This window comes from Entelurus aequoreus, linkage group LG08, assembly GCF_033978785.1.
Source record: "Entelurus aequoreus isolate RoL-2023_Sb linkage group LG08, RoL_Eaeq_v1.1, whole genome shotgun sequence".
NCBI lineage: Eukaryota > Metazoa > Chordata > Actinopteri > Syngnathiformes > Syngnathidae > Entelurus > Entelurus aequoreus.
In genome coordinates this window covers 72,680,715-72,695,986 of record NC_084738.1, presented here as the reverse complement: position 1 = coordinate 72,695,986, position 15,272 = coordinate 72,680,715, and the positions used below count along the sequence as shown (strand labels likewise).

Genomic DNA, 15,272 nt, shown 5'->3' with positions numbered 1-15,272 from the left:
CTACAAAGCAAATGTATTTTCTTGTATTTATATCTATTTAAAAAAAAAAGTTTTTAATATATTTATTTATTTGTATTTATTTGTATTTATAGAAATAAATGTATATATTTTATTACTTGTGCAATAAAAACATTTTTTTATGCAAAATATGTATTTTTCCGTTTTTGTTGACTGGCCAAACTTTAGATACACACCACAAGAGAAGGATTATTTTAGTGCAGGGGTCAGCAACCTTTTTGAAAGCAAGAGCTACTTCTTGGGTAGTGAATAATGCGAAGGGCTACCAGTTTGATACACACTTCAATAAATTGCCAGAAATAGCCAATTTGCTCAATTTACCTTTAACTCTATGTAATTATTAATAATTAATGATATTTACACTTAATTGAACGGTTTAAAAGAAGAGAAAACACGGAAAAAAATGACAATTAAATTTTGAAACATAGTTTATCTTCAATTTCGACTCTTTAAAATTCAAAATTCAACCGAAAAAAAGAAGAGAAAAACTAGCTAATTCGAATCTTTTTGAAAAAATTTAAAAAAGAATTTATGGAACATCATAAGTAATTTTTCCTGATTCAGATTGATTTTAGAATTTTGATGACATGTTTTAAATAGGTTAAAATCCAATCTACACTTTGTTAGAATATATAACAAATTGGACCAAGCTATATTTCTAACAAAGACAAATCATTATTTGTTCTAGATTTTCCAGAACAAAAATTTTAAAAGAAATTCAAAATCGATTCTACAGATTTTCTAGATTTGCCAGAATATTTTTTTAAAATTTTAATCATAATAAGTTTGAAGAAATATTTCACAAATATTCTTCGTCGAAAAAACAGAAGCTAAAATGAAGAATTCAATTCAAATGTATTTATTATTCTTTACAATAAAAACAATTAATTGACTTGAACATTGATTTAAATTGTCAGGAAAGAGGAGGAAGGAATTTAAAAGGTAAAAAGGTAAATGTGTTTAAAAATCCTAAAATCATTTTTAAGGTTGTATTTTTTCTCTAAAATTGTCTTTCTGAAAGTTATAAGCAAAGTAAAAAAAAATGTATTTAAACAAGTGAAGACCAAGTCTTTAAAATATTTTCTTGGATTTTCAAATTCTATTTGAGTTTTGTCTCTCTTAGAATTAAAAAGGTCGGGCAAAGCGAGACCAGCTTGCTAGTAAATAAATACAATTTCAAAAATAGAGGCAGCTCACTGGTAAGTGCTGCTATTTGAGCTACTTTTAGAACAGGCCAGTACGGGCTACTCATCTGGTCCTTACGGGCTACCTGGTGCCCGCGGGCACCGCGTTGGTGACCCCTGTGTTAGAGTAATTGTTTCTAAATGATCACAAAAACTTTTGTGTTACTTTTGAGGGCCCGATGAGAAGACAAAAGCTGTCTTTGAAACCTACCAAGAAGAAGGCTGGTAAAACTCCACGGTGTAAGGGGGGAAAGCCACATGAAGGGTTTTCCGTGTTCTTTCATGTATGGTAATCAACAGAAAAGATATTGTTCTAACCTAAGGACTTCAAAGCGGAGAGAAGACAGGATCTGCCCAATTTCCAGACGACCTCTTTTTGAACCTCCCTTTTCAACTGGTTTACAAACGCCTTTTTGAACTATTTTACGACCTCTCCTTTTGAACTGTTCGGTAACCAAAGGCAACGCTGTTTACGACCCACTTCTCTCTGGAAGCAGCTGTGGTGGCCAGGTGGGGGGAGAAAGTCAAATAAAGAAGTACAATCTTTCGCCAGAGCGTGCTGAGATACTGTGCAAGGGTACAGTGTTCAGGCGACTCTCCTCAATATTGAGTCCAAATTGAATTCTGTCTCTGTTTAACTCGTTGCCTCTTGTCTTGTTTAATAGATGTCATCAGTGTTTGAACCTGACATTATTTTTCTTATTAGTGCGAAAATAATTAGATATTCTATTGGTGGAATAAAATGACCTTCACTCATTAGCGTTATTTCATTTATGATTATTTGTGCTAGTACAAAACATAAATAACAACGTAACATTCGGTTTTCATTTATTCATTCTCATTATTTCATTAGATTATGACAACTTTCAAGGAGATTCTTATATTTGTTTTACATTTGAAGTGTGGAAAAAATATAAGAAAATACCTTTGTATTTACGTTATATAATAAATATAATAATTATGTAATATCTAGATGCAACAATTCCTGAAGGAATTGCGTGGGAATGCTCCAATGCTGAAGTTGAAGTGAAATGCTGACAGATTGTCGTATGAATGTAAGAATAGTTTGAATGTTGAAATCGTTTAAATGCTGAAACGGTTCGGATGTTGAAATTGTTTGAATGTTGAAAAGCTGTCGCTAAACCGAAATACTAGTGGTATGTAGAAATGGTTTGAAAGTTGAAATAGAAGTTTAAAATGGTCTGAGAGGTGAAGAGCAGAAGTATGAATCTTGGTTTCGTTAGGAGAGTTAGCATACTTCAAGACGTTACAAAATAACATCATCTACTGTATATATTTTAGCTGTAAATACATCACATTAGCTAAAATGCTGGCATGAAAACTCAGCATGCTAACAGGGGAAGAGCTAGCATAGTTGTAACATGGCGCCAAGTAACGAAATCCATGATTATTAGGTTTACAATGTACATGCTAAAATGCTGGGGGGGGGAAAAAAATTGCTTGCTAACATTAACATGCTAACAGGTGAATATTTAACATACTTCTAAGATGGAGGCAAGTACCGAAATACATGTTTGTTTGGTTAAAAAATATGAAACTAGGTAAACATGGTACCATAGATATTAGCATGCTAACATTAGCATTTCTAAAAAAATAAAAATAAAATATACATTTCCCTTGTGGATCAATAAAGTTTGTGTAAAGTTTGTCTAAGTAACAGGGAAACAAATAACATACTTTTAAGATGGCACCAAGTACCGGAATCCATGGTTATTAGGATAAGAAGTATAACATTAGCTCAAATGCTAGCATAAAATATTAGCATGCTAACGATAACATGCTAACAGGTGAAGATTTAACATACTTCTAAGATGGAGGCAAGTACCGAAATACATGTTTGTTAGGTTAAAAAATATGAAAATAGGTAAAAATGATAGCATAAACATTAGCATGTAGCATAAGCATGGTAACAGGGGCATGTAGTCCAGAGCACGTCTGGCTCCACAGGGTCTTGATCATAAAGTCAGTTATATTTTTACCCCCTAAAAACAAAATGAATATATTTGAAGTGGAATATTTGATGTGTCGCAAACGCAACCTTAAGTAGGCCAATAATTCATAACTTTCATTTTCATTCATTATTATTTTATAAGCAATGACAGTTGGGAAAAAAATCCCACTAAAATCTCAGCTCCTACTTTATTATTTTTATTACTTAAATATCTCCATCAACTTCATCCGAAATATTAATTTTTTATGGCAAACACAACATAGCAAAACTTTTTGAAAAGTGGAATATTTGAAGTAATTGGAGCCAATATTTCATAACATGGATTTTGATTGATTATTATTTTGGAGAAGTGACAGCTTTGTGTTTTTAGTCAACATTGAAACTTAATCTTCTTACATTTCACCGGCTTTTTATGTTTTGTTTTTTTTAAATACTATTTTTTAGAATGGGCTATTAAAAAATGAGAAAATGGCCCCCGGGGCCGCACTTTGGACACGTGTGATGTGTCAGAGTCAAAGTGACAAGCCTTTGTCAATAAAAATAGCCTCAAAGTTTAATAGAAATATTTAAGACATGTGGGCACAAGGGAAGCCTTGAAAAAAACCGATGTCTCCGGTCTACACTGGAAGGGTTCCTGGGAGGTTGCCTGGTCCTGGTCCTGGTCCTGGTCACACGGGTCGCACGTAGTTGGCGGGCAGCATCCCTCTCTGGCCCGTGCGCTGGTTGCTGCCGAACACCCAGCCTTCGTCGATGGGCTCCACGTCCCGGATGAGGTCGCCCTCCTGCAGGGACACCTCATCGGCCTCCGCCGCCGTGTAGCTGTACAGGGCCTGGTAGTCCTGCTGCAGGGTGCACAGGGAAATGGTTGTATTTATGTTATTCACATGTGAATAATGCTGTATAATAGACTGTATTTATAATATTCACATGTGAATAATGCTGTATAATAGACTGTATTTATATTATTCACATGTGAATAATGCTGTATAATAGACTGTATTTATGTTATTCACATGTGAATAATTCTGTATAATAGACTGTATTTATAATATTCACATGTGAATAATGCGGTATAATAGACTGTATTTATATTATTCACATGTGAATAATGCTGTATAATAGACTGTATTTATGTTATTCACATGTGAATAATGCTGTATAATAGACTGTGTTTATGTTATTCACGTATGAATAATGCTGTATAATAGACTGTATTTATATTATTCACATGTGAATAATGCGGTATAATAGACTGTATTTATGTTATTCACATGTGAATAATTCTGTATAATAGACTGTATTTATGTTATTCACATGTGAATAATGCTGTATAATAGACTGTATTTATGTTATTCACATGTGAATAATGCTGTATAATAGACTGTATTTATGTTATTCACATGTGAATAATGCTGTATAATACTCTGTATTTATATTATTCACGTGTGAATAATGCTGTACAATACTGTATTTATGTTATTCACATGTGAATAATGCTGTATAATAGACTGTATTTATATTATTCACGTGTGAATAATGCTGTATAATAGACTGTATTTATGTTATTCACATGTGAATAATTCTGTATAATAGACTGTATTTATGTTATTCACCTGCTGTATAATAGACTGTATTTATGTTATTCAAATGTGAATAATGCTGTATAATAGACTGTATTTATGTTATTCACATGTGAATAATGCTGTATAATAGACTGCATTTATGTTATTCACGTGTGAATGATGCTGTATAATAGACTGTATTTATATTATTCACATGTGAATAATGCTGTATAATAGACTGTATTTATATTATTCACATGTGAATAATGCTGTATAATAGACTGTATTTATGTTATTCACATGTGAATAATTCTGTATAATAGACTGTATTTATATTATTCACATGTGAATAATGCTGTATAATAGACTGTATTTATGTTATTCACATGTGAATAATGCTGTATAATAGACAGTATTTATGTTATTCACATGTGAATAATGCTGTATAATAGAGTGTATTTATGTTATTCACATGTGAATAATGCTGTATAATAGACTGTATTTATATTATTCACATGTGAATGATGCTGTATAATAGACAGTATTTATGTTATTCACATGTGAATAATGCTGTATAATAGACTGTATTTATATTATTCACATGTGAATAATGCTGTACAATAGACTGTATTTATATTATTCACATGTGAATAATGCTGTATAATAGACTGTATTTATATTATTCACATGTGAATAATGCTGTATAATAGACTGTATTTATGTTATTCACATGTGAATAATTCTGTATAATAGACTGTATTTATATTATTCACATGTGAATAATGCTGTATAATAGACTGTATTTATGTTATTCACATGTGAATAATGCTGTATAATAGACTGTATTTATGTTATTCACATGTGAATAATGCTGTATAATAGACAGTATTTATGTTATTCACATGTGAATAATGCTGTATAATAGACTGTATTTATGTTATTCACATGTGAATAATGCTGTATAATAGACTGTATTTATGTTATTCACATGTGAATAATGCTGTATAATAGACTGTATTTATGTTATTCACATGTGAATAATGCTGTATAATACTCTGTATTTATATTATTCACGTGTGAATAATGCTGTATAATACTGTATTTATGTTATTCACATGTGAATAATGCTGTATAATAGACTGTATTTATATTATTCACGTGTGAATAATGCTGTATAATAGACTGTATTTATGTTATTCACATGTGAATAATTCTGTATAATAGACTGTATTTATGTTATTCACCTGCTGTATAATAGACTGTATTTATGTTATTCAAATGTGAATAATGCTGTATAATAGACTGTATTTATGTTATTCACATGTGAATAATGCTGTATAATAGACTGCATTTATGTTATTCACGTGTGAATGATGCTGTATAATAGACTGTATTTATATTATTCACATGTGAATAATGCTGTATAATAGACTGTATTTATATTATTCACATGTGAATAATGCTGTATAATAGACTGTATTTATGTTATTCACATGTGAATAATTCTGTATAATAGACTGTATTTATATTATTCACATGTGAATAATGCTGTATAATAGACTGTATTTATGTTATTCACATGTGAATAATGCTGTATAATAGACAGTATTTATGTTATTCACATGTGAATAATGCTGTATAATAGAGTGTATTTATGTTATTCACATGTGAATAATGCTGTATAATAGACTGTATTTATATTATTCACATGTGAATGATGCTGTATAATAGACAGTATTTATGTTATTCACATGTGAATAATGCTGTATAATAGACTGTATTTATATTATTCACATGTGAATAATGCTGTACAATAGACTGTATTTATATTATTCACATGTGAATAATGCTGTATAATAGACTGTATTTATATTATTCACATGTGAATAATGCTGTATAATAGACTGTATTTATGTTATTCACATGTGAATAATTCTGTATAATAGACTGTATTTATATTATTCACATGTGAATAATGCTGTATAATAGACTGTATTTATGTTATTCACATGTGAATAATGCTGTATAATAGACTGTATTTATGTTATTCACATGTGAATAATGCTGTATAATAGACAGTATTTATGTTATTCACATGTGAATAATGCTGTATAATAGACTGTATTTATGTTATTCACATGTGAATAATGCTGTATAATAGACTGTATTTATGTTATTCACATGTGAATAATGCTGTATAATTGACTGTATTTATGTTATTCACATGTGAATAATGCTGTATAATAGACTGTATTTATGTTATTCACATGTGAATAATGCTGTATAATAGACTGTATTTATGTTATTCACATGTGAATAATGCTGTATAATAGACTGTATTCATGTTATTCACATGTGAATAATGCTGTATAATAGACTGTATTTATGTTATTCACATGTGAATAATGCTGTATAATAGACTGTATTTATGTTATTCACATGTGAATAATGCTGTGTAATAGACTGTATTTATGTTATTCACATGTGAATAATGCTGTATAATAGACTGTATTTCCCTGCGACACAATGACGATGTAATGTCCTCACCTTTTCACCAGAGGGCGCCATAGCAGGAGGGTGTGTCGCCTCCTGGCTGGATGGTTCGTCTTCGGCGTAGAGCGGGAAAACACCAGTTTTGTTTAAAAAAAAAAAATAATAATAATAATAGAGGTCACAAAAGGAGATTAGTGTGAGAGGAGGAGTCACCTTGTCTGTTTTCTGGAGGAGGCGCGTCACTTCGCACTCGACTCTTCTCGAAGTCTTCGTGGTACTTAATCTGCACACACGCAACATGGCCACCAGAGGGCGCCAGACTTCACTTTGATAATCACAGTCATTTGTTAGCCTCAAAATCAGATGGTTTGAACCACAATATTGTGACATTTAACGCTTTTTTTCTTTTAAAAACTCAACTGTAAATTTTGCAAACATTGTCCAGATGCTCTTGGATCCAGCTTGGGTGATTCCTTCAAATGTTCCAGATCCATTCACACATTTAAAAAACACTTTAAGACCAATGTCTTGGAAAAATATATCACTTTTGAATCAACACAGTAGTTAATACTAATGACAAACTAAATGTGGGATATAAATAATAGTAATTGTTTGTATATAATTGGTACAAAGGTTGAACTAACACGTGTACAAGGATATTTCACATGTCTTATATAATTGAACAGTGTTTATGTTGTGTACTTATAATATGTTGTGCAAAGGAAATGTCATCATTTTTGGAAGCTCGTCTTGTATTTGACATTGTTTATAGGGTTAGGCGCAATTTATGAATGTACAACTGTTTGTTTATGTAAAACTGTTTTAACTGTAAAATATATATATATTTTACTTGTGAATCGTTTCTTTAATTGAAGAAAATTGTTTTTATACTTAAAAATAGTTTTTTAATTGAAGAAAATAGTTTTTTTTACTTGCAAATAGTTTTTCTAATTGAAAAAAATACCTGTTTTCTTGTGCTTATTTTTTTAATTTAAGGAAAAAAAAGATACTTGCAAATAGTTTTTTAATAAAAAAAAAAGTTTTTTTACTTGCAAAATTAAAACAAAATTACTTAAGATTTTTTTTTAATTGAATAATACATTTTTTATACTTGTGAATCAATTTTTTATTAAAGAAAATTGTTTTTATAATTACAAATAGTTTTTTAATAGAAGAAAATATTTTTTTTCTTGAAAATATTATTTTAATTGAAGAATATTGTTTTACTTGCAAATCTTTTTTCAATTGAATACAAATGATTTTATATTTTCAAATATTGTTTTAAATGAATACAATTGTTTTATACTTGTGAATCATTTCGTTATTGAAGAAAATAGTTTTTATAATTACAAATATTTTTTTAATATAACAACATTTGTTTTTACTTGCAAATAATTTATTTAATTGAAGAAAATAGTTTTTTTTTTACTTGTTAATCGTATCTTTAATTGAAGGAAATAGTTTTAATACTTAAAAATAGTTTTTTAACTGAAGAAAATAGTTTTTTTTACTTGCAAAAAGTTTTTCTAATTGAAAAAAAAATAGCTGTTTACTTGTGCATATTTTTTTAATTTAAGGAAAAAAAATGATTCTTGCAAATAGTTTTTTAATTTTAAAAAAATGTTTTTTTACTTTCAAAATTAAAACAAAATTACTTAAGAATTTTTTTTAATTGAATAATAATTTTTTTATACTTGTGAATCAATTTTTTATTAAAGAAAATTGTTTTTATAATTACAAATAGTTTTTTAATAGAAAATATTTTTTTTCTTGAAAATATTATTTTAATAGAAGAATATTGTTTTACTTGCAAATCTTTTTTCAATTGAATACAAATGATTTTATATCTTCAAATATTGTTTTAAATGAATACAATTGTTTTATACTTGTGAATCATTTCGTTATTGAAGAAAATAGTTATAATTAAAAATATTTTTTTATTAGAAGAACATTTGTTTTTACTTGCAAATAATTTATTTAATTGAAGAAAATAGTTTTTTTTACTTGTTAATCATATCTTTAATTGAAGAAAATAGTTTTAATACTTAAAAATAGTTTTTTAATTGAAGACTTTTTATTTTACTTGCAAAAAGTATTTCTAATTGAAAAAAATAGCTTTTTAGTTGCGCATATTTTTTTAATTGAAGAAAAAAATATATTTAGTTGCAAATATTTTTATTTATTTAAGAAAAATGTGTTTTTACTTGCGAATCATTTTTTCATTGAATACAATTGTTTATGTACTTTCTTTATTGAAGAAAATTGTTTTTATAATTACAAATTATTTTTTAATAGAAGAAAATTAGTTTTTTACTTGCAAATATTTTTTTAAATTGAAGAACATTGTTTGTTTTTTTATTTTTTATTTTGTTGACCACTGACCGAAGAACGAACTAACTAACTAACTAACTAACTGACTAACTAACTAACTAACTAACTAACTAACTAACTAACTAACTAACTAACTAACTAACTGATTAACAAGCTATCTAACTAACTAACTAACTAACTAACTAACTAACTAATCAACTAACTAACTAACTAACTAACTAACTAACTAACTAACTCTTACACTGAAATACTATAATACTACTGTGGAACAATTTCCCTTGTGGATCAATACAGTTTGTCTAACCCCCCCCCTACACCCCCCCCCCCCCCCCCCCTAACCCCCCCCCCTAACCCTAACCCCCCCCCTCCCCTACCCCCCCCCCCCTCCCCCTTATTGTATTATATCTATATATTATATATTTAATTTTCTATGCTCCAGCACCCCCCGCGACTCCGAACGGGACAAGCGGTAGAAAATGGATGGATGTATTTTATAAAATGAAAACAATTGTATAAAATAATAATAAAAAATGTTAACGTCACTCAGGCAATGATCATTACATTACAACCTGATTTATTTTTTGGGGGGGGATTATATATTTAATTTACTATTTATTTTATAAAAGGAATTTTTAAATAAAATAATACAATTTTTTAACACCACTCAGGCAATGATCATTACATTACAACCTGATTTAATTTTTAGGGGGGGGATTAGTATTATTATTATATATTATAATTATTATATTATGTTATTATTATTTTATTATATAATTTTTATAAAATACTGTGTATTTTATAAAAAAAAATTTTTTTTTATAAAATAATAATGAAAAATGTTAACGTCACTCAGGCAATGATCATTACATTACAACCTGATTTAATTTTTAGGGGGGTTATTATTATTATTATATTATATTATTATTATTATATATTATAATTATTATATTATATTATTATTATTATATTATATTATTTTTATAAAATACTATATATTTTATAAAAAAAAAACAATTTTATAAAATATAATAAAAAATGTTAACGTCACTCAGGCAATGATCATTACATTACAACCTGATTTAATTTTTAGGGGGGGATTATTATTATTATTATATTATTATTATATATTATAATTATTATATTATATTATTATTATTATATTATATTATTTTTTATAAAATACTATGTATTTTATAAAAAAAACATTTTTTTAAATAAAATATAATAAAAAATGTTAACGTCACTCAGGCAATGATCATTACATTACAACCTGATTTATTTTTTTCTCTTGGATTATTTTATATTATTATTATTGTATATAATAATTATTAAATCATATTATTATTATTATATAATATTATTATATTATATTATTATTATATTATTATTATAAAATACTATGTATTTTATAAAAAAAACTTTTTTTAAAATAAAATATAACACAAAATGTTAACGTCACTCAGGCAATGATCATTACATTACAACCTGATTTATTTTTTAGGGGTGGATTATTTTATTTTATTATTATTGTATATAATAATTATTAAATCAGATTATTATTATTATATAATATTATTATATAATATTATTATTATATTATTATTATAAAATACTATGTATTTTATAAAACAAAAACAATTTTATAAAATAATAATAACGCCACTCAGGCAATGATCATTACATTACAACCTGATTTTTTTTTGGGGGGGGGGGGATTTTTTTTTTTAACTTGACAAATTTATTTTTATATCATGTTAAATTTTTATTAGAATTTTTTATTATTTCTTTCAAGGTAAAAAATGTGTTGCCAAATATGGAGAAGGTTAATACTAAGACAATAATCCAGGAGAAGAACATCATCTTGACTGGTTATTTCTCCACCGTGTGTCGCTTTCAGCGTGGAATGTGTGTGTGTGTGTGTGTGTGTGTGTGTGTGTGTGTGTGTGTGTGTGTGTGTGTGTGTGTGTGTGTGTGTGTGTGTGTGAGCGGATGTTGAGCGAGTGTCCACAGCTGAGAGCTTGTGACCATATAAGGGTCGCCTCTTGTGGGCCGACAGCAGAGAGAAATGTTGAAAATATTCCCAACTGGCACTTCCTTCCGTGGAGTTGTGTAGCGCTACACACCGCACACACTACACAAATAAATTGTGTAGCGCTACACACCGCACACACTACACTAATGTTTATTTTGTGTATTTACATCACCAACTGGGACGCTTCGCTTCATCCAGATAAAAAAAATGAAATTTTTCACGGCGGCGATACCTATAGACGGCCACCAGATGGCAGTATGCTTATATTTACTTTGATAGTTTTTTCATTTGAAAATGTAAAGAAAATGTCTTTTTTTGTTTTGTTTTGCGTTTCTTACATCGCTGATCTGGTCCTGCGTCTTCTTCAGCCGCTGCATCTCGGGAGTGTCGGTCACCACGCTGAAGCCTTTACCCTTGTTCTTCTCAAACTCCTCCTTGTAGAGCGCCTGCGAGGACATTTCACACTTTACACGCAAACTCAACTCTTTTCTCACTTTCTTCTGCAAATAAAGCCAGTTAGCCTCAGCAACCCGTGGCTCTAGAGCCACACGCGGCTCTTTAGCGCCGCCCTGGTGGCTCCCTGAAACTTTTTCTAAGTTGTGTGAAAATGGATAAAAAAAATGAAAAAATGTACATTTTTGTTTTACTATGGTTTTTCTGTATGAGGACTAACATGACACAAACATCCCTAATTGATAGAAATCCCACTATTGATAGAAATCCCATCGTTTATGTTATACATGCTTCACTGATGACAGGATTTGGCCTAATTTCAGCGATCCTTGAACTCACCGTAGTTTGTTTACATGTACAACTTTCTCCGACGCTGCCACAGAAAGACATGCTTTATGCCAGTGGTCCCCAACCACCGGGCCGCGGCCCGGTACCGGTCCACGGACCGATTGGTACCGGTCCGCGGACCGATTGGTACCGGGCCGCACAAGAATTAAAAAAAAAAAAAAAAAAAATATATTTTTTTTTTTTTTTTTTTTTTTAATGAAATCAACATAAAAAACACAATACATACATTCTATATCAATATAGATCAATACAGCCTGCAGGGATACAGTCCGTAAGCACACATGATTGTATTTATTTATGTAAAAAAAAAAAAAAAAAAAAAAAAAAACATTACAGGGAGACAGAACATGGAGACAGAACAGGATCAAACATTACAGGGAGACATAACAGAATCAAACATTACAGGGAGACAGAACAGGATCAAACATTACAGGGAGACAGAACAGGATCAAACATTACAGGGAGACATAACAGGATCAAACATTACAGGGAGACAGAACAGGATCAAACATTACAGGGAGACAGAACAGGATCAAACATTACAGGGAGACAGAAAAAGATCAACATTACAGGGAGACAGAACAGGATCAAACATTACAGGGAGACAGAACAGGATCAAACATTACAGGGAGACAGAACAGGATCAAACATTACAGGGAGACAGAACAGGATCAAACATTACAGGGAAACAGAACAGGATCAAACATTACAGGGAGACAGAACAGGATCAAACATTACAGGGAGACATAACAGAATCAAATATTACAGGGAGACCGAACAGGATCAAACATTACAGGGCGACAGAACAGGATCAAACATTACAGGGAGACATAACAGAATCAAACATTACAGGGAGACCGAACAGGATAAAACATTACAGGGAGACAGAACAGGATCAAACATTACAGGGAGACAGAACAGAATCAAACATTACAGGGAGACAGAACAGGATCAAACATTACAGGGAGACAGAACAGGATCAAACATTACAGGGAGACAGAACAGGATCAAACATTACAGGGAGACATAACAGAATCAAACATTACAGGGAGACAGAACAGAATCAAACATTACAGGGAGACAGAACAGGATCAAACATTACAGGGAGACATAACAGGATCAAACATTGCAGGGAGACAGAACAGGATCAAACATTACAGGGAGACATAACAGAATCAAACATTACAGGGAGACCGAACAGGATCAAACATTACAGGGCGACAGAACAGGATCAAACATTACAGGGAGACATAACAGAATCAAACATTACAGGGAGACAGAACAGGATCAAACATTACAGGGAGACAGAACAGGATCAAACATTACAGGGAGACAGAAGAGGATCAAACATTACAGGGAGACAGAACAGGATCAAACATTACAGGGAGACAGAACAGGATCGCTGACAGGTCTGCCAATTTCCGGCGCCTCTTACAAAAAAGGTGAGATACAGGTAAAAAAAAAAAAAGGGAGGGGGAGGGGTTGAGAAAAGAAAATTGTTTCTTTAATTGAAGAAAATTGTTTTTATACTTAAAAATATTTTTTTCATTGAATAAAATTGTTTTTTTTACTTGCAAATAGTATTTCCAATTGAAAAAAAAATATTTTTTAGTTGCGCATATTTTTTTAATTTAACAAAAAAAATATTTTGTTGCAAATATTTTTTTTAATTTAAGAAAATTGTGTTTTTACTTGCGAATCATTTTTTTAATTGAAGAAAATAGTTGTTTTTTTTTTTACTTGTTAATCGTTTCTTTAATTGAAGAAAATTGTTTTTATACTTAAAAATATTTTTTTCATTGAATAAAATTGTTTGTTTTTTTACTTGCAAATAGTATTTCCAATTGAAAAAAAAAGATTTTTTAGTTGCGCATATTTTTTTAATTGAACAAAAAAAATGTTTAGTTGCAAATAATTTTTTTAATTCAAGAAAATTGTGTTTTTACTTGCGAATAATTGTTTTCATTTAATACAATTGTTTACATACTTGTGAATAATTTCTTTATTAAAGAAAATTGTTTTTATAATTACAAAAAAAATGTTAATAGAAGAAAATTAGTTCAGCGAATATTTTTGGAAGAACATTTGTTTGTTTTTTTACTTGTGAATCGTTTCTTTAATTGAAGAAAATTGTTTTCATACTTAAAAATATGTTTTTAATTGCAGAAAATTGTTCTTTTACTTGCAAATAGTTTTTCTAATTGAAAAAAAAAAAGTCTTTTTACTTATGCATATTTTTTTTATTTTACGAAAAAAATATCTATTTGAAAATATATTTTTTTAATTGAAGAAATTTGTTTTTTTACTTGCGAATATTTAAAAACAATTTTTTTTAAACTTGCGAATCCTTTTTTTTAATTCAAGAAAATAGTTTTTACACTTGCAAAAAACATTCTTGTGTGTTATATTTTTTTAATTGAAGAAATTTGTTTGTTTTACTTGCGAATATTTAAAAACTATTTTTTTTAAACTTGCGAATCATTTTTTTTATTCAAGAAAATAGTTTTTACACTTGCAAAAAACATTCTTGTGTGTTGTATTTTTTTAATTGAAGAAATTTGTTTTTTTACTTGCGAATATTTAAAAACTATTTTTTTTAAACTTGCGAATCATTTTTTTTATTCAAGAAAATAGTTTTTACACTTGCAAAAAACATTCTTGTGTGTTATATTTTTTAATTGAAGAAATTTGTTTTTTTACTTGCGAATATTTAAAAACTATTTTTTTTAAACTTGCGAATCCTTTTTTTTAATTCAAGAAAATAGTTTTTACACTTGCAAAAAACATTCTTGTGTGTTACATTTTTTTAATTGAAGAAATTTGTTTTTTTACTTGCGAATATTTAAAAACAATTTTTTTTAAACTTGCGAATAATTTTT

At 29.0% G+C, this 15,272-nt stretch overlaps 1 protein-coding gene across 2 annotated transcripts in view; it reads right to left on the bottom strand.

Annotated features, from left to right (window-relative positions):
- Positions 1 to 3,570: 3,570 nt before the first annotated feature.
- The window catches only part of LOC133655213 (LIM and SH3 domain protein 1-like), a 24,528-nt gene continuing 12,826 nt past the window's right edge, over positions 3,571 to 15,272 (bottom strand). The window contains exons 4-7 of one of the 2 annotated variants that reach the window (XM_062055180.1): positions 11,931 to 12,038; positions 7,443 to 7,512; positions 7,284 to 7,342; positions 3,571 to 4,013 (exon numbers count right to left, since the gene is read on the bottom strand). In XM_062055180.1, the coding sequence (XP_061911164.1) occupies positions 3,843 to 4,013; positions 7,284 to 7,342; positions 7,443 to 7,512; positions 11,931 to 12,038 (408 nt within the window). In that variant the 3' untranslated portion in view covers positions 3,571 to 3,842. Of the gene's footprint in view, positions 4,017 to 7,283; positions 7,343 to 7,442; positions 7,513 to 11,930; positions 12,039 to 15,272 lie in introns of both variants that reach the window. The other variant, XM_062055179.1, reaches the window with a different exon arrangement.